We start from the raw sequence: 25398 nt of genomic DNA, 5'->3' as shown, positions 1-25398 counted from the left end.
CAACTCAGCTGTTGTGATGGTGCCTTCAGGTACCGTCGGGTATGACGGGATTACGGTGCCAAGCGGGTGCGGAAAAAAAATCAAAGTGACCAATCTTTATGAATAGATTATTATGTTTTCAGTTATGGGAACATAGCTTGTATATCTTACTGCCATACGATAAAACATATCCGCCGGGACTACGCGGTCGATTTAGCCCAATGAATCTGGGAATTAGAAGCTTTGGAAGGGCACCTGAAGGCAGCATTGAACAAGTGAGGGAAAAAGAGGAAGACATCCATCCACGTAGCCTGTCTTGCATCGTAATAGTCCAGCCGTGAAATGTCCTCAATGTGTACGTTTATTTGAAGAAACGCTGCTTTCTATTAGCCGGTATTCATAGTGGCGGGGTGACGCGGAAGAAGCCACACTGGTGCTGTCTGCTGAAAGGGAGAGGGACTAAAATGGAGCTGGAAGACGGAGTTGTGTACCAGGACGACCCGGGCACATCAGCGATGATGTCTGAGCGGGTATCGGGCCTGGCCAACTCCATCTACCGCGAGTTCGAGAGGCTCATCGGTAAATACGACGAGGACGTGGTGAAGGAGCTGATGCCGCTGGTCGTGGCCGTGCTGGAGAACCTGGACTCGGTGTTCGCGGAGAACCAGGAGCACGAAGTGGAGCTGGAGCTGCTGAAGGAGGACAACGAGCAGCTCATCACCCAGTACGAGCGGGAGAAAGCGCTGAGGAAACACGCAGAGGAGGTGAGCGGCACTGGGATGGTCGCCAGGGTCCTTCAGAGGAGGCTGCCTCAGGTGTTTTGTCCCCCCCCCCCCCCCAGCAGCCCTGTGTGGTGACCCAACCAACACACGTGGCCGGGCAGCATCCCACCCGCCTGCCACGGCGCTCATTGGGGATGTAAACAAGGCAGTGTCATGGCTGAAATGGCCCTCTCTTTGTATGAGCGGTGTGCGCGTGCTGTAGCGGGACGGCCAGTGACATAACACAACACTGGATCTCTAATCCCAGCATGGCAGCACTCACTCACTGCCCCGACAAAGGCATCTTTCTAACAGGCCAAACATAACCAGCTCTCTACCAAACACTCCTATAATCTACCAGCTCGCCTATTGCATCAGATAGTGAAGTCACGTCTGAGCCCAGTGAGACCTTGACTGGAGGAAAGGCAGGTGAAGTGACTCAGCAGTTTGGGGCATCACTGTAACATAAGTTAAAAAAAAAAAACACTGAAGGAGACAGACAAGCAGTCAGAAGGGCGACACATTTGCGTAAAATAGGGAGACGTAAGCATAGAAAGTAATAAATGTCACAAAGCTGCAGCTTCACCTAAACTGTACTCTAAGCTGATCATATTATTTGGATCCACAACTGCTGCCAACAGCCTGCACTGCCAGCAGATCTTCATCGCCACCATTCACTCCCGTGCAAATCACTTTATCCATGTCAGTTACTCACCCAAGCAGATATGTTGGGCAAAAAACACCCCACAGTGTCCTAGTATTTAAAACAGTCACTGTGCATTGAGGGCCTTGGATTGCCCCTGGCCCCCAGAAGCAGAGAGGAGGTTTATCCAGTGGCCACAAACTGTGGTTTTAAGTCAGTACCTCTCAATTAAAGTGGCACTCCACTGATTGAATAGTGTATTTCCATAAAGTTGGGGGTCTTATGAGAGAGATAAAAAAAAAAATAGATATCCTTCGTGCTTACGGTTCAGGCTTCAAAAACATTAGCCCCGATATTTCCTGGTAGCATTTCTCATGAAACCCTCCATGCCTGCTGAACACCCACATCTTTCACTTACAGTCTTTCTGTTATACATACAGTGGGGCAAAAAAGTATTTAGTCAGCCACCAATTATGCAAGTTCTCCCACTTAAAAAGATGAGAGAGGCCTGTAATTTTCATCACAGGTACACTTCAACTATGAGAGACAGAATGGGGGGAAAGAATCCAGGAAATCACATTGTAGGATTTTTAATGAATTTATTTGCAAATTATGGTGGAAAATAAGTATTTGGTCAATAACAAAAGTTCATCTCAATACTTTGTTATATACCCTTTGTTGGCAATGACAGAGGTCAAACGTTTTCTGTAAGTCTTCACAAGGTTTTCACACACTGTTGCTGGTATTTTGGACCATTCCTCCATGCAGATCTCCTCTAGAGCAGTGATGTTTTGGGGCTGCCGCTGGGCAACACGGACTTTCAACTCCCACCAAAGATTTTCTATGGGGTTGAGATCTGGAGACTGGCTAGGCCACTCCAGGACCTTGAAATGCTTCTTACGAAGCCACTCCTTCATTGCCCGGGCGGTGTGTTTGGGATCATTGTCATGCTGAAAGACCCAGCCACGTTTCATCTTCAATGCCCTTGCTGATGGAAGGAGGTTTTCACTCAAAATCTCACGATACATGGCCCCATTCATTCTTTCCTTTACACGGATCAGTCGTCCTGGTCCCTTTGCAGAAATACAGCCCCAAAGCATGATGTTTCCACCCCCATGCTTCACAGTAGGTATGGTGTTCTTTGGATGCAACTCAGCATTCTTTCTCCTCCAAACACGACAAGTTGAGTTTTTACCAAAAAGTTCTATTTTGGTTTCATCTGACCATATGACATTCTCCCAATCCGCTTCTGGATCATCCAAATGCTCTCTAGCAAACTTCAGACGGGCCTGGACATGTACTGGCTTAAGCAGGGGGACACGTCTGGCACTGCAGGATTTGAGTCCCTGGTGGCGTAGTGTGTTACTGATGGTAGCCTTTGTTACTTTGATCCCAGCTCTCTGCAGGTCATTCACTAGGTCCCCCCGTGTGGTTCTGGGATTTTTGCTCACCGTTCTTGTGATCATTTTGGCCCCACGGGGTGAGATCTTGCGTGGAGCCCCAGATCGAGGGAGATTATCAGTGGTCTTGTATGTCTTCCATTTTCTAATAATTGCTCCCACAGTTGATTTCTTCACACCAAGCTGCTTACCTATTGCAGATTCAGTCTTCCCAGCCTGGTGCAGGTCTACACTTTTGTTTCTGGTGTCCTTTGACAGCTCTTTGGTCTTGGCCATAGTGGAGTTTGGAGTGTGACTGTTTGAGGTTGTGGACAGGTGTCTTTTATACTGATAACAAGTTCAAACAGGTGCCATTAATACAGGTAACGAGTGGAGGACAGAGGAGCCTCTTAAAGAAGAAGTTACAGGTCTGTGAGAGCCAGAAATCTTGCTTGTCTGTAGGTGACCAAATACTTATTTTACTGAGGAATTTACCAATAAATTCATTAAAAATCCTACAATGTGATTTCCTGGATTCTGTCCCCCCATTCTGTCTCTCATAGTTGAAGTGTACCTATGATGAAAATTACAGGCCTCTCTCATCTTTTTAAGTGGGAGAACTTGCACAATTGGTGGCTGACTAAATACTTTTTTGCCCCACTGTATGTCGTTTGTATAATTATAGGTAATTCTTTTTTCAGACTTTAGAAATCTCCTCCAGAGCTACAGAGGCCATTATTCAACCATTTTCACAGGCTGAGTTGTGCTTATCATGACTAGTAAAGTGGCTTTGACTTAGTAGACAAAGTTTATTTTGTGGAACAAGTAGCAACCACATGGTTGCATTTTGCAGCAACAGCTCTCAGTCATTACTTGATCAGACACTGCCAACAAAAGTAGAAACCCTGTTGTGTGTGTGTGTATGGGCATTAGGGATCTTGTGTTCTGGTTGAGGTTTTTTGCCTCAGATGTGTGAATCTGCTGCCTCCTGGCCCTGAGCGATCACATGAAGGGCTATGTGATGTGACTCAGACCTTCTGTCCCAGCTTGCCTCTTTGACTCGGGGCAGCGGGACAGCAGGGACACTGGCCCAGTGTGCTGTGGACGTGTAGACCCCCTCTTTACACACAGTGACACTGAAGCAGAGTGACAGCCAGGCTCGCAAACACTCATACGCATGCACACTGACAATACCAGTGTACCCGTCATTGTTACAACACTTAATGTCAACCATAAATGTGCTGCAGTGTTCACGGGTTTGTCCTGGGAAAAAGTCTTTGTCCACACCCCTGAGGAGGAGTGAACAGGGGCGCTCTGAGCCTCGTGGAAAGGCAAGGTATTACTTCCAGGTCATGTGATCCTTTGTGAGGAACTAACAGAAAAGGAACGTTCCTCAGCTTTGCATTTTTTTTTTTTCTTCTTTCCTGACTTTGATTTAAGTCTCAAATTCTGGCGTCACAGACCGACCATCAGTCTGCTTCATGGCTGCTACCACATGCCATGAACAGCTCAAGCTTTCACATATATTGACTTTTTTTCACCCTTTACTGGCTGGATTGACCGTTCCCTGCTTCTTAACTCACTATTTCACAAAGACCTGAAACAGATGGTGTCATCGTGCTGCCTGTTCTGTCATTATTGCAGCTCTGTTTCCTCTAGTATTTAATGCAATTTGACAATATATACATAAAAGTAAACATTCCTTGTGATATTGATGACTGTGTGAAAGTCTGAGGTACCGAGCCAGCTGTTCAGATCATTAAAAGTAATTCGCAGCCCATCTCCAGTTTCTCATTGGTTCTAAACCTTCATTGTGGTTTCTCTTTTTCTTACACGCATCTATACCCTCAGTTATTGCTCTTAATGACAATGGGACTGCCAGTGGCATTATTTTAGGGCTGCAACTAATGATTAGTTTCATCAACATTCAATCAGACGATTATTTTCTCCAGTGATTAATTGCATAGTTTGTAAAATGCCAGAAAATACTGAAACATTTGATGTGTGGAAGAATTTTAGAGTCATTTAAAAAAAAAAAAAACACTTTTAATTCACAGAACACATGTTCATAAGATAAGATAATTCCCTTATTTGTCTAGTATAGTATAGTAAGAGCAGGAAGGGCAGCCACATTAGGGCCTTGGCTTGCTCAGCTGGACAGGATGTGGACACTGACACACACTCACACTCACCCACACCGATCACTTCCGATCAGTGGTCCTCCTGGAAGGAAACTCGGAGGGACCAGAAAATCCTGTCCCTCTATTCCAGATTATCATTATACTAATTCTGCTCTTGTGTTGCAATCAAAAACATTTGCTGATGCATTAAATGTTTGTTTACCGTTTGTAACATCACTAGCAGGCTCATGTTTGGAACTTGGCATTAGACAGCTCATACAGTCACGGCAGGAAATTCTCTGGCTATCGCCTTAAACAGCATCCGGCCATTAACGACAAATTAATTTTGATGTGTTTTTAATTAAGTGCCAATGAGTCTGACCAAGCTCTGTGTGTGTGTGTGTGTGTGTGCGTGTGTTCCTGAGTAGAAGTTCATTGAGTTTGAGGACACTCATGAACAGGATAAGAAGGACCTGCAGAACCATGTGGACAGAATGGAGTCCCACTCCCGGCAACTGGAACTCAAGATCAAGAACTACGCAGACCAGAGTAAGCACAAAAACACACACACACACATTTAATTTATCTGTTTGTACCCACGTACAAGGCTGTTCTGTGTCCTGCCGTTTTTTACTCTCTATAAATAACGTTCCTCACTAGTTTGATGTCTCTCTAATGGCTTGTCATGCCTACTTTTTGTCTCGACACACGCACACACTTACACAACCATACACACTCGCGCTCTTTCTCTCTTTGCGGGGGTAACAGTAATGGGATTAAAGGATTTCTGTTATTCCCATCCTCCTAATGCGGCAGTGCATTACCGCCCATCTTATTGGTGGATTAAGGAACAGAAAGTGATTGGCTCTTAAATGCGGTCTTGTTGGAAATAGTGAATTCACACTGCGACTGGTTCAGTAGGCAACACAGCTGGTTAGAGTGAGTCATTCATTCACACACGCAAAGCTTTGATGGGGATGAAAATGCCAACATGAATTTCTTTCATATCTTACTTTTAGAGGAAGCATTAATAAGGAAAACACAAGTAGCTCAGTGCTACGATTTAAATTTAACTCTGGAAAATTGAATAAATCATTTTGTAATTTTGCTCCATTACCAGCCGTAAGTCCAATTTGGAAAAATGGAGATCTTTCATACAACTAGTCAGTGGGTTCAGTTGACTGTCTGCCTCTCCCGGTAAATAGTAAATCATTCACTCATTATTGTGTGTTGCAGCTCCTGAGCTGATTGCGTTCAGAGGCATTTAGGACATAGTCCACAGCTACTGCAGAGTTAATGAGGCCACTGTTAATAGGTAACAGCAGTGTAGTTCACATTTTAAGCCGTCCTCCTGCTTTACTTTCCCTTGCCTCTCACTGAAGAGACCAGTAATCAATCAGATGCATTTTTAGCTTGTGTCTCCCATTAGAGACGATTGAAACTCTCATTTTTATTCATTCACTTTCGTCATCATATTCAGATTTTCAGTGATTTTTGGGATGTGGGACACTCCTACAAATAAAGTAAAATAGGATTAGGTAATATTTTTTATACGGTCTCAGAAACTTCTACTGCATTTGTCAAGCAAAGGGCATCCAACAATCTGATGATGAAGATTTATACACCGACATACGTCTCTCATACCGGTTTCCCAGCAGATTTATGACATTTAATTGAATGGACCTTAATGGCTGATTACACAGCTCCTCACACTGATCCAGGAAACACTGCTGGTAACACCATAGAAGTGGTGTTTTGTGTTACATATCCTGCTAGTGGATGTTACTGACAGAAAGGTATTGTTTTGTCAGTGTTGAACAGTTTTTTTAATGTAAATATATTATTAACGCAATCAATATCATTGTCTTAATGTTCAGCCGCACGTTGAACACACACAGTGCTTTCCAGTGCTTTCACTAATACACACACACACACACACAGAGGAGGGATGTACTTCAGACTACAGCCATCTCTCCCGTCTTTAGCCTTCCTCACTTCACTTCATGCATGACTCCATGAATTTGATGAGTCACGATAGCAGAATGAAATCCCCTGCAAATGTCAAAATGCACACACAGGCAAAGACATCACCACACAGCATGCAGAGGCTTTAGCTGCTGTAATTGATAGTATCCAGGCTTTACACTGTATATCTGTCTGCCCCAGTAGCTCTCTCTGTGGTTTATATGCTAGACCCGACACACTAATAGGGGATTAGGTGTTTTTGTTACTTTGTAAATCGGCCCAACGTTGAAACCTGTTTGAATGAGATTACCTCCTCTGCTGAGTCCCGGTGTCTGCCTGGTGGCACATGCGCACTCTTTTATGTACAAGTTTGCACTATATTGAGGTACAATGAAGTTCTAAAAGTTTTTTAAGGAACAGTAACTTCATATCTACTGTACACACATGAGAGTCGTATCAATCTTCTTATCTACCACTTGGCACGAAAATGAAAAGGCACATCGTGTAAAACATGCAACTGTTCCTTGATATGCTAAGTCATGTGCACCCGCAGTGAAGCCATGCTACTTAGGTATTGTTTCACTGGTAAGGATTCTCAGATCCTGTTTGCACGATTTTGAATTTGTCATGTCCAGTTCTTTGCTTCTTTAATTATCATTTAACAGATAGTTGATAGACAAAGCATGGTGTGTTGTCCTGTGTCGTGTAATACCTTTAATTGATCAGTGTTGTATTCTGTTTCAGTTGGCAGGTTAGAAGAGCGTGAACTGGAACTCAAGAAGGAATTCAACTCCCTCCATCAGCGACACACAGAGGTAGGGGGTGAGAAAGAATGAGGGGAGGAAGGAAGGATGATGGTAATGTTGAATTTTAATCGCTAACCACTGGTTTCCTCTTGGTGTTTGGTTTGACTTCTGCAGATGATCCATAACTATATGGAGCATGTAGAGAGAATCAAATTGCAGCAGATTAGCGAGACTTCGGAGTCGGGCACGGGCGGCCGAGTCAGGTGAGACCACAACGGATAAGTTTATATCACTGCTGCGCTCATGTCGTATGGGATGGATGCTAGAGATGGAAAGATTCCTATATTGACGACCATCATCAAGACAGTATGATTACATAGTTGGTCATGAGAGGGTTAAAATGCTGTGCATTTACAATATAACAACATATCTATTAAATCTGGGTTTAATTACAGTCAGTGACGGAGTTTGACAGAGTTTTTAGACACTTTTGCTTTAGTTGTTGTCAACATGAACAAATTAGAGCTTTCAGAAAATCTTGTCGTTATCGAAGTCGTTATTATGACTTCAATCTTGACATGAAAGCTATTTACATGGTTGAAATTTGTAATTAGACCAACTGCAATATGACATGAACGCTGCAAAAGAAACACATGTGAAGCCATGCAGGAGGAACCCTTTCTTTTGTAACACCATGGACAAACCTGTGAGCATGTTTTTGTGAACTCATAATTGGACTGATCTTTGAGGGCTCGTGAAACATTTATAAAGAGCACAGACATAAAAAAGGCATCACAGTTTCAGATTACAGGCAGTTTCGGTGCTTATATATTGTATCTCTTAACGTTTAACTTTATATAATATATAAAGTTAAACGTTAAGAGATACAAAACAAATCATCAGTACCTTCAAATCAAAACACTACTACAGCAAACACTTCATGGTTAACAAGAGCTCAGCTGATGCAAGATTTGTGCACTGCGCCTCTGAGAAAATGTGTTCAAATGCCACTTTTTCTTGTGCCCTCCAGGAGAGAGCGGCCTCTTTCTTTGGGGATCTTCCCATCGTCTGGTGGGGTGTCTCTGCTAACCCCAGACCCCCAGGTCAGGGCAGAGACACTGGGCACAGAGGGCTGGAGGTTCACTGACCCATCGCAACCACGGTCCAACGCTAGTCTCAAGGTAGGACTGTGGACGGCTCCTCCGTGTGAACTTTTATCACGGTCGGTAGAAATGAATGACTTATTCCAGTGTGATTTTTCTTCAGAGAGTAAACTCATGTCTGGTTGAGACTATAAGATATCTTACTAAAATTGAAAGAGTCTGTGTCTTAATGTATACATATTGCAAAGTTGTGCGTGAGCTCTCGAGATCTACATGACATATTTATTAGTACTGCATTATGAACTGTGCGGTGTATTTAAAGGGAACCCTTGTTAACTGTTAAACCACTGAACAGCATGCAGGACACAGCTCGCTCTCCATTGGTCGCTACAGCAAATTCAAGCACTGATGAAGAAAGAGAGATCGGAGAGAATGGAAATGTTACACTGTAGAAAATTCGAACATTTCAAGCACGAGTGATGTAACTTTTGGAATGAGCGCTTTTGTCCTCACTCACACAACAGCCCGGCCCCAACAGCTAGTAACAACTAGATAGAAGAAGTGGACAGGAATAAAGATCAGCCCATCCTGTGTGGTTGTTAAATTGTTAAATTGAATTGATTATCTTAAATGATTAAAAATTATTGTGTCACCTGATCATATCATTATTCAATTTTAAATTATTTGATACTTGAATATTAAACACTACTGAACACTGTAAGTGTTTTAGCTGCTTGATCAATAATGTGTCAACAGTGTACAAAAAAAAACCCCAATGAAATATGGAGAATGATACAATAGCTATAATCTCATTTCCTGGCTGAGTGTCTCCAGCCCTCCTGCCAGAGCTACAAGATAGAGGAGTTTTGGCTTTGGAACCATTTAAAAATAGAGAGCCTTTGATAAGGCTCAGGCGTGTGGGCAAATTTTAGTAGGCACCCAACAAGGCCATGCCTGTTGTCAGACATCCTCCTGTTTAACCATTGATGAATATGCAAACGTTTGTGTTCCCCCGTTGCAGCAGTCACAGGAGATCATTAAATTTAACACATGAATATTCACAGCAGCAATAATCGTCTATTTGATGCAGGCAGATGATAGCTTTATCATATGATGTGCATTTTCAGTGATTTCAATTCACAGGGAAAATTACTTCCCTCTAGTATTTAAAGCAGTTTACTAAGTAGACATTATAAAGGTTATGCTTTCTCAGGTAAAATTACGCTGTTCTTTCTGCTAAATATCTCTTCAAAATATTTTTGCTGTGTGGGTCAGGGTTATGCTTGTATCTGTGGCAGTTAGGACCTGGAGGGCGACAATTTTAATTCATCCCACTGCTGCGTTTTTGTTGAAACTGGGACATCAGCTCTGTGGCGCGATGCATGATGGGAGCGATGCCGCTGTATGGCTCGCAGCCAGTCACCGAGGGAGAAAGGGGCTAGCTGCAGTGTGATTGGTTCTTATGTAATCAGCGCTACAGGACGGTTATTGTTGAGCAACAGCCTTTTGAACACGAGTGGCTTTGATATGCAGACAGGCTCTCAGAGTTAAACAAAGACGTCATATTTATTTATGGGAGTGTGCATCGTTTCAAGTGGAAAGGAAAGGCAGGTAAATTGTGTGCATATGCCCGCATGCCAGCCATGATGTATTCTCCATCCACAATATGAGTCATACTGTATAAGCAAGACCATCCCATTGCCTTTAAAGGTGGCATAATTATATTTTCTAAATCACTGCTTTTAGTTTCACTCAAACAGACCTTTACGATGCAGTGTCACTTAAAGGAGAAATCCACCAATTTTACCACTGCAAATGTGAAAAAAGCTGTATAAAGTTTTTGGTGAGCACAGAATCCGATAAACGTCGGCTCGGTTTGAAGACCACTTGTTAAAAAAAAATGCATAAATTCATTAGCATGGGACATTAATGTAGAATGAAATACTATATACCCGGTTGTACTGCATCTGTTGTTCGACTGTCAGTTCAACAGATTTATAGGAGTGCAGTGCTGAATTGGTGGAGTACGCTTTTATGCAAATGAAAAAAGACTAATGCTATAATGTACATGGGAACAATATTTAATTAATAATTAATCAACTAATTGTTTCTGATCGTTAGCATTCAGTTACTATTTAAATAAAAACCAGATCAAAGTTTAATCTATTGCTTTGTTGCTTATAGTCCAGACCACAGAGTCTGCACTATGAGCTAGCCACACACACAGGCTTACCTGTATTGAGATACTTTGTCACAGACACTAGCACTTTTCCATTCACTTCACGGACATGCACACTTTGGGGTGTATGCATTTGTGCTGAACTGCTTCTGCACATGTGAGCTTCATTCTTACTCTCCCCCCCCAAGCAGTTGGACTATGTCGACCCCCCAAAGGAAAGGGAGGGTAAGAGTGCGCAGGACTCTACTTGGGGGAATTCACTGGCAGACGACTGCAAGGTAGTTGGATGAGTGGCGGCTGCTGGAAATGCCAGCAGCAGCAGCAGCAGCAGCAGCAGCACGCCTGCCTGCATTGGCTGTGGACAGCACAGTGTTTGTGTCTGCGTGTCTGTGGGCTTCAGTAGTCTCCTCCACTATGCTGTTTCATCTTTTCAAAAGCATCGCCTCTCACTTTATGCATTTACAGACCCTCACCTCAAAGAGCACCTGTGCTAGATCGGGCTACATGCAACCATGTCCTGTGTGACGGCTACATTGAGGTCTTTCAAAATCTAAGTGTGCACCGCAGTCAGCTGTGTCACAGATGGAACTGGTTAATTATTCATCTTTTAAAATCAATAACAACATGGTTGCATCTGGTCTGTATTAGTTTTTTTTTTTTCTTTTTGGTTAAAACGCATGAGATTCATTTTTCACAGGCTTCTTCGTATTTTTGTTTAATTCATTTTCAACATAATAACATTTCTGATCACTCATTGTACAATAACATAGTGTCATACATTGGAATTGTTTTGTATTTTAACCCTGTAGTTGTGTAATATTAGATCTAATATCCAGTAGATTTACACTCTCAGTCTCTGTTCAGGTTCTTTTAGACAGTTTTTGGATCATGTGTGGGTTTGTGTTGTGTACTTGCGGTAGAATGGCAGCTCTCATTGTGGCCATGTTTGATTTTAGTGGATGTTGTGTGAAGCCCCCCGTAATCTGTGTAGCTGTGTGCGGACTTCCCTGTCTGTGTTTGTGTTCTGTCTCTGTGTCGTTGATGTTTTCTTTCATGTGAATTTATAGTGTTTCTTCCCTGGTGTTTTCATTAAATCCAGTTTCACAAAAAAATGTAACCTGTAGCTTACTAGATTTTCCCTTTAAGATAATTACGATGCTCTTGCTACACACAGCGTAAGAGCTGAGACAAATAGGACTCCTGTGTCTTCTGTTACTGCATGTGTAATGTATGTAGTGAACTCTCTAGTTTGTGATCAGCACTTTCAGCCTGTCCAGCCATATAAACCTGCTGCGCTGTGTTTTCTTTGTGTTCTCTGTATGTTTTCTGTATGTTTTTTTTCTATATTCATACGGGTTCATTTAATGTCTACCTGTCTTTTTGACCTTTGACCTGGAATGGCTACGTGTAATGATGCTGTAAGTAAGCCCCCTTTCATTACAGGATGAACTGTCGGATTTCACCGGCTCCAAATCGGCCACGCCAATGTCCACCACAGCCTCAGACATGGAGAGGGAAGATGGGAACAGTAAGAGCACGGAAGTGCAGGCTGCACCGGGGACCAGATCCATATCAGTGGGTAGGGGCATGAAACTGTACTATCTACAGAATGACATTCATAGTCATCCACTGGGCCTGATGGCCTTCAAGCATTTCTCTGTTTTTGTTATCTACAGAATAACAGAATATGACACAAAGGTTTTGCATACTGTATTGAAGAGGTAACTCTCTTAGGTTCATTACGTGAAGATTGATGGAACATTTTTGCTCACATACAGTATCCTTCCTTCTGGTCTGTATTTTGGCTGTGCAGGTTTGCCTGAAAATGAGGACAGCTCAGATGTGCAGGACATCATTGAGTCCACCCCTGAGCTGGATATGGATCTCATTGGATACAAGCCCTGCAGGTAGTACAAAGAACATGCTGTCAGGCCAGCTTTAAACCAACTTTCATCAAGTGGCATTACATCACCTGCTGTTGTTATTACTCTTCTAGTACCCCGACGAAAGGCATTGAAAACATGGCATTTGACCGCAATACAGACTCTCTGTTTGAAGAGCTGTCGTCTGCAGGCACGGGGCTCATAGGGGATGTGGATGAAGGGGCTGACCTGCTGGGTGAGTAAAAACTTTATCTTTATTGTGTCAATGCAACACAGAAATGAGATAATGTAGCAGTAATCCTTTCAGTACATTTAATAAAGAATGTGTTGGAATAGTCTGTGATGAAATGCCTTGATTCATTTATAAATGGGTTCAATGATGAAAGTGATAAGAACCTCCTGACACATTCCTGGTATTTGAGTATTTACAATACGCAGTGGGTTGTGGAAATGCTCTGTTCCCAGTGTTTTCTTGCATATTGGTGTTATTTGTGACAATTATACCATGGCCATTGAAAATGCTCATTTCTAATTGGCTGCTAGGTGTCTATTGAAATCATTCGGGCATATTGAGGCATCTTAAACACGGTGTTGATTTAAAGTGTCACCACGGTTCTAATTACTTGCACAAGATATATAAAAGTCAGAGGTGAGCCTTGACCAATTGACTTAAGCCCTCCAACCAACTCGAAAAAACAGACAACTAACAAGCAAAAAAATACAGAATGCCACTTATGGCACCCTCAATGTCACTTTCCTCCGCTGTCATTGTCAGCTTCGCTCTAAGAGGTAAAATGTGATGTGATGTCTCAGTTATATCGCAAAAAATATACATCTAAAAATTATAGAGGGACCACCAATCGCAGAGCTTTAGAAAAATTTGAGAAGTAATGTGTGATTAATCTGCCAAAAACCCCTCGCAAGAGCAAGATGCAAGATATTTAAACACTTAAAAAACAGAAGACAACACAGCCCATGTTTTTCATGGCCATGGAATAATAATAATATACTTAATAAGTCATTTTGTGCTGTCCTGATATAGAAAACGTAGAAAAGACAAAAGAGAAAATAAGCTTGTTGAAATGATTATGTGACTTTTTATCTTGATGTATCTCTGGAAGGTATGAATATGTCTTATATCCGGACTCGCTGCTTTTCTCCGTTTTTTCAAATAATGGATAAAGCTGTTTTTACTGAGACTTACTACAAAGCGTTTTACTGATAGCACCAGATTCATTGTAACTCCCCACGCCTGCTGTTTGCTGCAACGCTACACCACTTGCTTTAGTCCAGCTGTTGTACGCAGTGTTAGCCATCTGCCCATGTTAACATCACCTCTCTTTCTCCCGTGTCTCATCCTCTGGCTTTTGTCCATAATCCCAGTGGAGTACTCTGGTGTGTATGACCTCAAACCTTTCCTTAGCCAAACATTCCTCTGTGATGTCTCTTTGACCTCTCCTCATTAGTCACTTTCTGCCATATACGCCAGCTCACAGCTTCTTCTTCATTATGTTTGACAGTTGACTTTTGACAAAGTTTGGTGCATGACTGATGGACTTCAATGCTTCCTTTGTTGGCCTAACTGTTCTTTTTACAGCTTCAATTATTTTTTTTTATTCTTCCTGTTTTCCTTCTCTTTACTGCTGTGATTGTGGTATCTAACTAGCTTTAGAGACCCAGCAACATCTTCTTGCTTGTGGAGTCAACGGCTACAAGTTTAGCGGTGGCTCTTTCATCATTTTGGTCATTCCACTGTCTCAAACTATATCCGCATTTCTTTCTCTCTCTCTCTCTCTTCCTTGTTCTTTCCGCCTGACTTGGATTGCATGGTTTTCTCAGACCTTAGTTTGATTGGTAAGACCCCACCCACTCTATCCATCCTTCTCCTGTCAGTCATGTGACGTGTGCTGTGGGTTTGTGTGTCGTGTTAGTTTCCTGTACTGTGAAACCTACAGTGACAAATATCTCACTAGGAGATATTTCACATCCTTTGTAGTCATTGTTGGATTTTACCATAATAAGAATAATCAGTTCATCTTAATATGTAGTGTAATGTAGATACAGCCACAGCTTGTTGTCAAATAGTTTTTTAAAATGTAAAACAAAAAATTACATTTGTACTATCAATTCTGTTCAGGTATGGGCCGGGAAGTTGAAAATCTCATTCAGGAGAATTCACAACTGCTCGAGACAAAGTAAGTACATGTACACGTTTTTTTTTCTGTCACTTGTTGATCCTTTGCCGTCGTTAAAATGCGCCAACAGTTATACTAAAATGTCCTTGTTCCCGTCTCTGCAGGAATGCTCTGAACGTGGTGAATAAGGACTTGATATTGAAGGTGGACGAGCTGACATGTGAGAAAGAGATGTTGCAGGGAGAGCTGGAGGCTGTGCTGCAGGCCAAGGCCAAGCTGGAGGACAAGAGCAAAGAGCTGGAGGAGGAACTCAAAAAGTAAGTCAACAGTCATACACAAAGTTTGGTACTATTATTTATTACAAACTTCTGAAATAACCACAGAACATATTTTATTAAAATAGTTTTATTTTTATTTTGGACGTGTACTAACTTATCTTTTCTTCTTTTCTAGAGTGCGACTGGAGGTTGAGGAAGTGAAACAGAAAAGTAAAGATGAAGAGGATGTGAGTCTTTTCCTGAGGTTGCAGACATGCATTTATATGTAGTATATGTACACAGTATATAATATACATCATACAGCATGTAATACATTTCTCCTGTTTCTGTCGCGATGTAGCTCATTCTCACAATAATACATTTATTCCTGTATGGTAATGTGTGGGTTTAATTGTGCGCTGCCACAGAGTGATGTACCTACAGCCCAGAGGAAGCGCTTCACCAGGGTGGAAATGGCCAGAGTGCTGATGGAAAGGAACCAGTACAAAGAGAGACTGATGGAGCTACAGGAAGCTGTGCGGTGGACAGAGATGATCAGGTACAGAACAAAAGCCAAGACATTTACACAATATATATATTTGTTCAGTGAGAATGATGAGGTCCAACTGGCGGCAGGTAACATGATATCATCTTGTGCTTTTCTTTAGGGCCTCCAGAGAAAATCCAACACTCACAGAAAAAAAGAAATCCAGCATCTGGCAGTTGTAAGTCTTCCCACATTTACCGTTTCTTTTTTTTAAAAACTACCCGTGCCAGGGCTCTAGTTTTGACGGACTGTCGAGGTCATTGCACATCTTCCGAGTTAAGTCCTGTGACATTGTCTCTCAAATATTCAAATACGTTTTTTTTCTTATTCTTTTCCTGGATGTGCTATTGAATTGGCAGCATTAGGTAAAGATGGTTTCATAAACCTTCACCCAGCCAAACCCCTGTCTTTCCCTCCATTGACACAGAGCTGCTCCTCCATTGCAAATGGATCCAACTTTGATGTGTCTTTATCCATAACTTCTTCTCTCCGTGCAGTGCGTCAGTGGTTGTTGTTATCACAAACTGCTCAGACATGACTCTCCTTGTGCCCCGGGCTTTCCTGTCTCCTGCCTGCTGTGTGCCTTTTGATGTTTTCCTACTCTGTCTGCTCATAGGGAGCTAAAGCAGCATAAAAACATGTACATGTTCTGTCTTTATTCAGGTTGTAGCTTGATTTGTTACTCTAAGGAATTTTTAATAGATTCAGTAGTTGTGTTATCTTACCTTATTGGGGTAGACATGAAGAGAATATCGACCAAAAAGTTAAGCAGTAAGCTAGTGTCTCATGGGTTATTTGATTTAAGTTTTCACACAAATAGTTAGTAATGGGAAATGACAAATTGCTGGAGATACATTTGTGTTTAGTCTTCTGTGATTTGAATGAAACATGTTGACATATTTTAACAATGTTCTCCTCATCTGCATGGAAGGTTGATTGAACACCACTCTGAAATCATGAATTAGACATTTTGTTTGCTTTTCTTGCACTGTGAAGTTTTATCTGCTTTTTTCAGATTTTTATTCACACAAGCTAAATGGATAAATTATTTTATACTTTTTATACAAAATATATGCAACTTTTTACAATAGCAACTTAGTCTCAGTACCCATTTCCAAGACTACCTTATAAAAGTGTCAAACTGTAACTTGATACTTGCTTAAAAAGACAGTTTGATTAGTAGTATAAGTATTGATGTTCAGTACTCGGCCCCAGTTAAATGTGATAGGAGGTGCTAAGCTATTCCACGACTCCCCAGCATGCTTTGCGTCACTGTAGAGTAAATGGTGGTGGTAATTCCTTGCTCGTCTGGTTGGTGACCCCCTTCCTTGCTTTTTCCCTGCACTCCCGTCTGCTCCATCTCCGTGACTTTTCCACCTGCAGCTTCAGCAGACTGTTTAGCTCCTCCTCCAGTGCCCCCGCCATCAAGAAGGTGGAGTCCCAGTCCATCGTGAAGTACAACACTCCGGGCAGCCTGGTGAAGAGGAGTAGCACCTTCTCCCAGTTCCCTACAGAGAAGTCCAAGACTTTTGACTTCCTCAATGAAGAGTGAGTAAAGTAATCATTAATCACATTTTATCAAAGTGAACATATTGAAGGAAATTCTCAAAAAGGCACAATATGTGAAACTTGAAATTTATCTCAATCCAATAACCTAAGAAATAAATGTGAAATTCATTGATTACATTTTAATAATTAGATTTGTATTCATTTCTTTTCTAAAATTAGGGGGTCAATGTAGTGCAAGCCCCTTGGATTTGATATCTATCATGGCTGACAAAAAATTAGGAATTTTCTGTCCCCCTAATGGCCTGCAATAATGCACATGTAAGTATTTAAAGTTAAGTCTGAGATGTATCTGTAAGCTGATCACATTTCTCTCTCTTTTCGCCCTTCTTGCAGAAAGGACCAGTGCAGCTCGCCATCGCGTAAAGAGCAGAAGAGAGCCCAGTACAGGCAGGTCAAGGCCCACATGCAGAAGGAGGATGGACGAGTCACTGCACACGGCTGGAGCCTGCCCAGCAAATACAAAGTAGGAAATTAAAGTTTGAGTAGGAATCAAGTGGGAAGGAAATATGGCTGTTTTTTTTTCTTTTTCATTAGATCAGTGACAATTTTACCAAGACTTGTCTTCATCTGGGTTCAGTTAACCACACTCACTAATTCAAATTGCCCACCAGATGGAGCTCAACCTCATGTGATTAGACATGTAGTACCAGCATAATGCAAAAATGAGCATTGTAAATGTATGTTTTGGAATTACAATTCCCATAATGCTTCTGGAGATGTAAAAAGAAAGTAAAATGTTGCCATGAATTCAGTTCAGGAGTTACACTATGGGATGTAATTTGAGCACTGTGTATCTGTTTACATTCTGGTAAACTGGCACCTTTTTTATAAGTATGCTGAATTAGCTATTAGCAGTTCTGGTTTGCTGCGTAGCCATGGATGTTCTGGAGAAGGTTGAACCGAGTTATGACTGAATTTTTGACTCAATTTGTGGCTCACACCTCATCGTCTCTTCCTCTGCGACCTTTCAAAGACCCTTGTTTTTGTGCAGACTTAATCGCTACTGCAGATGGTCACCCTCAGCAGAATGTTACACTGATGATTACATTGCCTTTTTGTCTAAATCTGAGTTATAATCTGTTTTAAAAGCCCGTGTCCTCTGCATGTACTGGCTATACCCCGGCAGGTGGCAAATGGTGGACAGGTGGAGAACAAAATGAACTTGCCTGTACCGGTTTATTTGAGACCTCTGGAGCAGAAAGATGCTTCTATGAAGGTAAGTCAACAACTAGATAACACTTTTTGTACCTTTCCTTTAGTTCTGAAGAGAACTGGATATTTATATATTCTCTCTGTGTTCCCCAGCTGTGGTGTGCTGCAGGGGTCAACCTGTGTGGGGGAAGGACATTACTCACATCAGAGCTCACTAAGCAGACGAAGGGTTCTCAGAGTAGCCTGGACCAGTTAGAGCAAGAAAGTAAGGTAAGAGGCTGTGGGCTGCTTATCCTGCTGTGTTTTTTTTATTTTACTGTAATGTCTAAACAGGTATTCCACTCTGTGAACCCGGTGAGTTCAGAAAATTCTTTAAGCTTTGGTTTGCATTAAGTCGAATGATTTTGTTTTGTCCGTCAGGAGCAGGAGAAAGGGGACCAGGAGAAGGAGCTGGTCCTTCAGGACGAGGTATCCAGTAGGGTGTGGGTGTGCACCAGCACCCACTCCTCCACCAAGGTCATGGTGCTGGACGCCAGCCAACCCTCTGACCTACTTGACAGCTTCTACGCCTGCAACACCCACGTGGTCTGCATTGCCAGTGTGCCGGGTAGGTTCAGAGGTATCATTGTTAGCTGGTGGGGTCTCTGTCATCCATGACTGCAGAACTTGTTCTCTGTTCTATCAGCACTGAATTCTGACTGTAGCGTTTGTTGTTTTGTCAGGTGCGTTGGAGACTGATTATCCGGCAGGCGAGGAGGTACCCCAAGACCTGGAGGCTAGCCAAGGTGACGGGGTGTCACTGGCCGGCAGTGTGGCGAGTGTGGGCTCAACAGGCAGCGATGGTGCCATGGCAGCAGAGGGGACCACCGCCATCCCCCAGACGGCCAGCTCAGGTGTCAGTGACCAGCCGGCTGAGCACAGCGGCGTCTCTGGCTCAGGTAACGTCCTTGTTTGCCATACAGCCATACTGTTGGCATCGAACACAATGGGGGCCACTGGCTACAACTTAAGGATCCACCAGAGTCCTGTATGACTTAGCTAGCTGTCTTTAGCCTTAACTCAGGTTTACTGGCATCAGGAAGCTGGCTCACTTTTAACTGAGGTAGATCACCATAGTGACCTGTGCTGCACGGCTAACCTACTATGGAGCAGATTAACTACAGAGGATGAGGTCAAAACCTGCCAACTGCCTCTTTGCTGACCAATCGGCTCACTGGAAAAGTATCATTTACATTCTTACAGAATCCCGACATGGACAAAGTTTCTGAGTTTACAAGAATGTCATAAATAATAAAGAGCAAAAGTGTTATCAGTGAGTCATCCTCAAGACCCTATTTCACTCCTCCCACCCAAATCATAAGGGACAGTCCACCCTTTTCCTTGCAAAGAGAGTTACTTTACATTCCCCTGTGTTTGAATCTCCACCCAAACCTCTCCGTGTGCTGGTCATTTCCCCTCTGATTAACCCCTTAATCCACGCTGCCCACAGTTGAGCTGTCCAGAGAGTCCAGTCCAGCAGAGGACGGCGTCCCTACCGCAGAGGAGGCAACGGAAGCCACTGAGGCAAATGCTGGTGTGGGCGAAGATGGAGAAGAGGACCAAGGAGCGGATCAAAACCAGCCAGGAATCTACACAGAGCACGTGTTTACCGACCCACTGGGGGTGGGACCCACCGACTCCTCTCCTGCTGACACACAGAGGTGAGCAAATAATGTTCCTGTCTGTCTCCAGCAAAATTGTCACCAGTAAATCGTCAGTCAGGATATTAGCTCACAAAGGAAATGTTAATAAGAGTAACACTGTTGTAAAAGACCTTTAAATGAGACTGCACTTGCCACAAGTGTTATGTTCTTTTATGAAGGGTACATTTCTAAAACTGGTGAATCCTCTGTGTCTGATCCAGGGGCTCCGGGCAGGACGGTGTGGCTTCCTTGCCGGAAGACTCAGACCCATCAGAGGGGGAGGTTCTGAGGATGAGCAGCGCCCTGCCCACCATGTGGCTGGGAGCTCAGAATGGATGGTGAGGAGGACAGCCGCCACTAGAGGGTGCTATTAATGCAGCAGGAAAATAAAAGAGGGGTCACTCACACGGCCTATCAGAAAGCTTTTCCCATTTGGCATTTGTGAGCACGTACTGTGCTTTTTAATATGTGACGGAAGATGTTGATGAAATCAAGCTTTGAAGTTTTAATCCAGCAATGATTCTGTTTTTGTCAGCCAGGAGTAAATGTATCCATTCAGTTGCATTGTTTGCTTGTTTCGTTTTAAAACCCACTCCTCAAAAGCCAGTGTTGCACTCTCTTCATCTCTCCGTCTCTCCTTCTCAAGTCTGTATGTCCACTCGTCTGTGGCGCGATGGAGGAAATGTCTCCATGCCATCAAACTGAAAGACTCCATCCTCAGCATAGTGTGAGTACAAAGTCGGTTGTGTAGTTACTGAAGGACACAGACCGAGCATGCATTTATACGTAGAGGAAAAGAATGTGTAAAAGGTGTTTTATCTCTTGTTCCAGGCATGTTAAAGGGAGAGTCCTGGTAGCGTTGGCTGATGGGACAATAGCAATTTTCCACAGAAGCATTGGTAAGCCTGCGTGCTCTTCGTGGGTTAGGAAGCTTAAATTATTAGTTATTTAGCATTTTCCATGGTATTTCCCCTGCTATTTTTATGTCACAGAGATGATCAGTTCTGAAGTCTCTCTGTCTCTCCCAAGCAGACGGCCAGTGGGATTTAACCAACTACCACCTCTTGGATCTTGGCCGGCCCCACCACTCGATCCGCTGTATGACAGTAGTCCATGACAAGGTGTGGTGCGGCTATAGGAACAAGATCTACGTCATCCAGCCTAAGGCCATGAGGATAGAGGTACAGCGGACACTATAATTAACAATCATTCTGTCACTCAAGTTAGTGCTCCTTTTACCACAGCCGATTAAAAACCTTTAATGAATTGAATTTAACATTTCCACGGTTATCTAACATCACCTCGATCCGTCATGTCCGAGCAGAAGTCGTTCGACGCTCATCCTCGCAAGGAGAGCCAGGTGCGGCAGCTGGCCTGGGTCGGCGACGGTATCTGGGTGTCCATCCGGCTCGATTCAACTCTACGCTTGTTTCACGCCCACACCTACCAGCACCTCCAGGATGTGGACATTGAGCCCTACGTCAGCAAGATGTTGGGTACACATGATAAATCTCCTTTCTGACTTTCATCTTATCAGACTATTGTGTTTTACTTACTCTTTCATGGGAAGTAAACACTGTGTAAGCAGATTAAAACCTACCTAATGTGGCATACGTATGATATCTATTGTTTACATGAACAACCGCCTGATAACATTTTGAGAGCAGCATGTGCATAATTTAGAGAGACGTCGAACTTCTTCCTCCAGGTCTCGGAGTGCACATGGATCGAAACAGCAAACACGTGTGTGTGTTCTATGCGTGTTGCAGGCACGGGGAAACTGGGCTTCTCGTTTGTGAGAATCACGGCTCTGATGGTGTCCTGCAGCCGACTGTGGGTGGGGACAGGAAACGGCGTCATCATCTCCATCCCGCTGTCTGAAGGTATCGCACACCTGCACCGCATCTACAGCCCACTCAGGTTTACTCCATGCAACAATCTCCAGTCTCCTAAAAATGTGCAACAGCATAACAATAGCACCATGTTCATTGAAGCTCGCTCAGGTTAAGGTGCCCGTGAGTGAGTGTGGAGATTTATTCTCACCCTTGGACACACATTTCTGCTTCAGGGGCTGGATTTCTGTGAAATGTGTTTCTTTAACAGTACGATAAATATCTATGTGTTTAAATCAAAGCATATTGGCGGTGGTGTTGGAAACAAGTGGCTTGCTCTTTTCGAACTCACATTCTCTTTGCGGCTTCCTCCACTTCCTCTTTCACAATCCAACTCTGCCTTAGACTTTAGACCCTCAGCACAGACACTTCACCGCTACACTGCTACCATACGTAATGTCTCCTTTTCTCCCTCTCTCCGACATCGTAACCTCTCTTTAAATCCTGGCTGCCATACATCCTGTCTGCATGTTGCCTCTCAATGTATCTGCGTCCCACATTTTCTCTCGAGGCACGTTCGGACAAAGCAGCGATTGTCACCACCCTGGCGTCACTTGTTGAATAAAAGACAACTGGGGGTTGCCATGGATACAGGTCTGACGGTCACTGTGTAGCTCACACGACACCATTTGGCAGGTTCACACCGCACAGCTCTGTTCTCAGGGGAAATTGAGGAGTGCTGCTCTCTTTCTAACTTTTCTGAGCATGGAAGATGGTGTCCTCATCTGGTGACCGAGGGCCTGTCCTCTTCCCTCATCGGCATATTCTTCCTTTTCCCTTTTTTTCTCTTCCGCACACTTCAGTATGACTCTTCTTTTCTATCTTGAGTGTCTTTCTCGTGGAGTGTGAATATGAAAGAACTTTGTTTATGCTTTCTAAAATAATGACAGCAGACAGACTCCTCTGTTGTCAGACTGACATGAACCCTCAGACTGCTCCGCTGTGTCTCTGAGAGACTGTGTGCAGGCCATTTCTGCTCATAACCTTGATTTGTCTGTTTTTCTGATGGGAAATCAGTTTCACACTCTCTTGTGACCATTAACGCTGATCTTTTCTGGTACATTTCCTGCTCTCAACCTCTTATCGGAGACTGAGATTTGATCGTTTCACCCATTATCTCACCTTTTGTGTTGTGCAGAGTCCACTTCACCCACAGCTGGCCTCTCTTTTTTGGCCTTATTTTATTTCTAATTTCTTATTCTTTCATCTACTTGTGGATTTATCATTTCCCTCAAAACGTTTCTGAAGGCTCTGAAAAGAGAGGCCAAGATAAAATGCATATTGTGATGTCAACAGCTTTTATTAATGTATATCTTTCTTATTCTGCAGCCAACAAGACGAGCGGAGTAGTGCCAAATCGGCCCGGCAGCGCTGTTCGGGTTTACAGTGACGACAGTTCAGACTGTGCCATGCCAGGCAGCTTCGTGCCATACTGCTCCATGGCTCACGCCCAGCTGTGTTTCCATGGACATCGAGATGCTGTCAAGTTTTTCGTCACTGTGCCAGGTGGGTGACAAGTGCTAACAAAATTAAATGCTGTAAAATTGATAGCTGTCAACCACTGAAAATTGTATGGGTCACATTACTTACATCGGTAACCGCCATTATTTCACATCTGATGAGATATCATCAGAGATCAGAAATAGCCGTCTCCGCTATTTATTTGTGACTTTAATGTGCAGCTGCTACAATTAGTGGATTAAAAATGAATAAATAAAATGAATCAGAAACTAATATGATAATTAATGAATTGTTTCAGTAATTTTTCAAGCAAAACTGCCAAAAATCTGTTGGCTGCAGCTTCTCACTTGTGACAAATTGCTGCTTTTCTCTTTTTTATATGATCATAAATTTTATATCTTTTGGTTTGACGAAACAAGACATCTGAAGAATAGAGGGAAGGACTAAGCAATTCATCTGGAAATTAATCAGCAGATGAATTGATAATTAAAGTAGTTCATTTTGTGAATGTCAGTAATTAGAATACTAGCTGACAGAAAATAAAATGAATTGTAAAGTGTTTTTTTTACTGTTGGTAATTCGACTTTCTGCCACAGGTCAGGCCATGCCCCCCCCAGGGAGTGCAGATTCGGGCTCCGATGACCCTCCATCTGAATCCTCTGACACCGCAACATCTGAACCCAAAACATACCTGGTGATGAGTGGAGGCGAAGGCTACATAGACTTCAGAATGGGTGAGTACACCACAGAGCAAAATGTCCTCACTTAAGTGGAGCTACCAAGTAAAGTTTCCCCCGAGTGAAAAGCAAAAGGTTGCATTTGAATCCGCATAAAAGATAATATATAGGGATGGGTATCAAACTTTGATACTTTTAGACAAAGTTAATGCTGGTGATTGGCTGTCTGATGTCACATGCTGTAGAGGCATGCAGGAAAAACATTGGTTAGCTGCCACTCTGCATTACGCTCTGGCTGGCCCATGCGGTTACCACTGGTAAGGGTGTTACGGGACTGTGGTGCCCAACCTGTGGCTCCCCCCGAGGCCGTGCTGGTGTGTAAACGGCGCAGGTCGCACTGTTAGATCTGTCTGTGTTTTTGATGGGGCGGCACGGCAGTAGTTGGAGTTACAGTTGTCTGGAAACCTGAAGGTTTCCACTTTGATTCTGGCTTTTATACATTTTTATTTATTGACCCTATGTTACCAGACCACTTTTTATGTTGTAAAACAGTTTTGAGTGGAAAATGTTAAGGTGCTGAAACATAAAATTAAGTCAGAGGTAAGTCAGACAACTTTAGTTGAATCACATTTTAGGTCTATATTTTAGTTATGAAACTGCCTTGAGTGTGTAAAAAGACTTATAACGTAATATGTGATGTAGTTTTCTTTTAGTTAAAATGGATTTTTAAAAATTGCTATGGAAAAAAGTAAAGACAAGAAAAGTTTAGATTAATACCCAGCTCTAGTCATATAGCTATACTGCTATACTATAGCTATCTTGTGATATACTGTTAAAACTGGTGCAAAAAGGCCAAAAGTCTCCACTGTGACCCACCTGGTTTGACTCATCGTCTTCCTCCTCAGGTGATGAAGGTGGCGAGTTGGACGGTTTATCAGAGCCAACAGCCAGGCAGCAGTCAGCACCCACCAAGGTCGAGCAGAGCCACCTCATTGTCTGGCAGGTCACAATGTCTGATTGAAAAAGAAAAAAAAAGAAGAAAAAAACAGACCCCTGCATGACGTTTATAATTTGATATTACTGATTGTTCTTAATGCCTGAGTAGCTGACTACTTTGTAAAAGAAAACAATTATTTTTAGTCCATGTTTTGTACAGTTTATTCTTTATGAATCTGAAATAGGTAAGGCGAGGTTTACGTAAACTTAAAGAATCCGTCCAAGGTCCGCGTGTTCCCTTCTGCTGGTTAGACGCTGGAGAAGCTGGTGCA

At 42.9% G+C, this 25398-nt stretch overlaps 1 protein-coding gene across 8 annotated transcripts; it reads left to right on the top strand.

The window, feature by feature from the left end:
• The first annotated feature begins 269 nt into the window (after nt 1–269).
• Nucleotides 270–25181, top strand: spag9a (sperm associated antigen 9a). Of its 8 annotated transcripts, none has more exons than XM_070847207.1 (31): nt 270–743; nt 5311–5431; nt 7592–7662; nt 7768–7856; nt 8624–8774; nt 11067–11153; nt 12319–12454; nt 12689–12782; nt 12872–12993; nt 14142–14153; nt 14896–14953; nt 15058–15210; nt 15347–15398; nt 15579–15709; nt 15819–15875; nt 17081–17245; nt 17600–17729; nt 18393–18482; nt 18572–18688; nt 18839–19025; nt 19141–19356; nt 19908–20118; nt 20322–20438; nt 20747–20827; nt 20932–20999; nt 21133–21281; nt 21425–21596; nt 21870–21983; nt 23322–23498; nt 24050–24187; nt 25036–25181. In XM_070847207.1, exons 1-31 carry the CDS (start codon nt 444–446, stop codon nt 25149–25151), a joined length of 3882 nt encoding a protein of 1293 aa, XP_070703308.1. In that variant the 5' UTR covers nt 270–443; the 3' UTR covers nt 25152–25181. The 8 variants fall into 8 exon arrangements, with proteins under 8 accessions (XP_070703308.1, XP_070703304.1, XP_070703303.1 ...); XM_070847203.1 differs by having other exon boundaries at nt 21130–21281; XM_070847202.1 differs by having other exon boundaries at nt 11064–11153.
• Nucleotides 25182–25398: the final 217 nt, after the last annotated feature.

Source organism: Pempheris klunzingeri, chromosome 17, assembly GCF_042242105.1.
Source record: "Pempheris klunzingeri isolate RE-2024b chromosome 17, fPemKlu1.hap1, whole genome shotgun sequence".
NCBI lineage: Eukaryota > Metazoa > Chordata > Actinopteri > Acropomatiformes > Pempheridae > Pempheris > Pempheris klunzingeri.
This window is presented reverse-complemented; position numbering and strand designations above follow the sequence as displayed.

Excerpts from the sequence above, each read along its gene's own strand:
- spag9a (XM_070847201.1), top strand. The coding sequence starts at position 444 with ATGGAGCTGGAAGACGGAGTTGTGTACCAGGACGACCCGGGCACATCA. Across the intron at positions 17,730-18,392 it reads GCCTGCCCAGCAAATACAAA|GTGGCAAATGGTGGACAGGT; the intron begins GTAGGAAATTAA and ends ATACCCCGGCAG. Across the intron at positions 21,984-23,321 it reads CTCCATCCCGCTGTCTGAAG|CCAACAAGACGAGCGGAGTA; the intron begins GTATCGCACACC and ends CTTATTCTGCAG.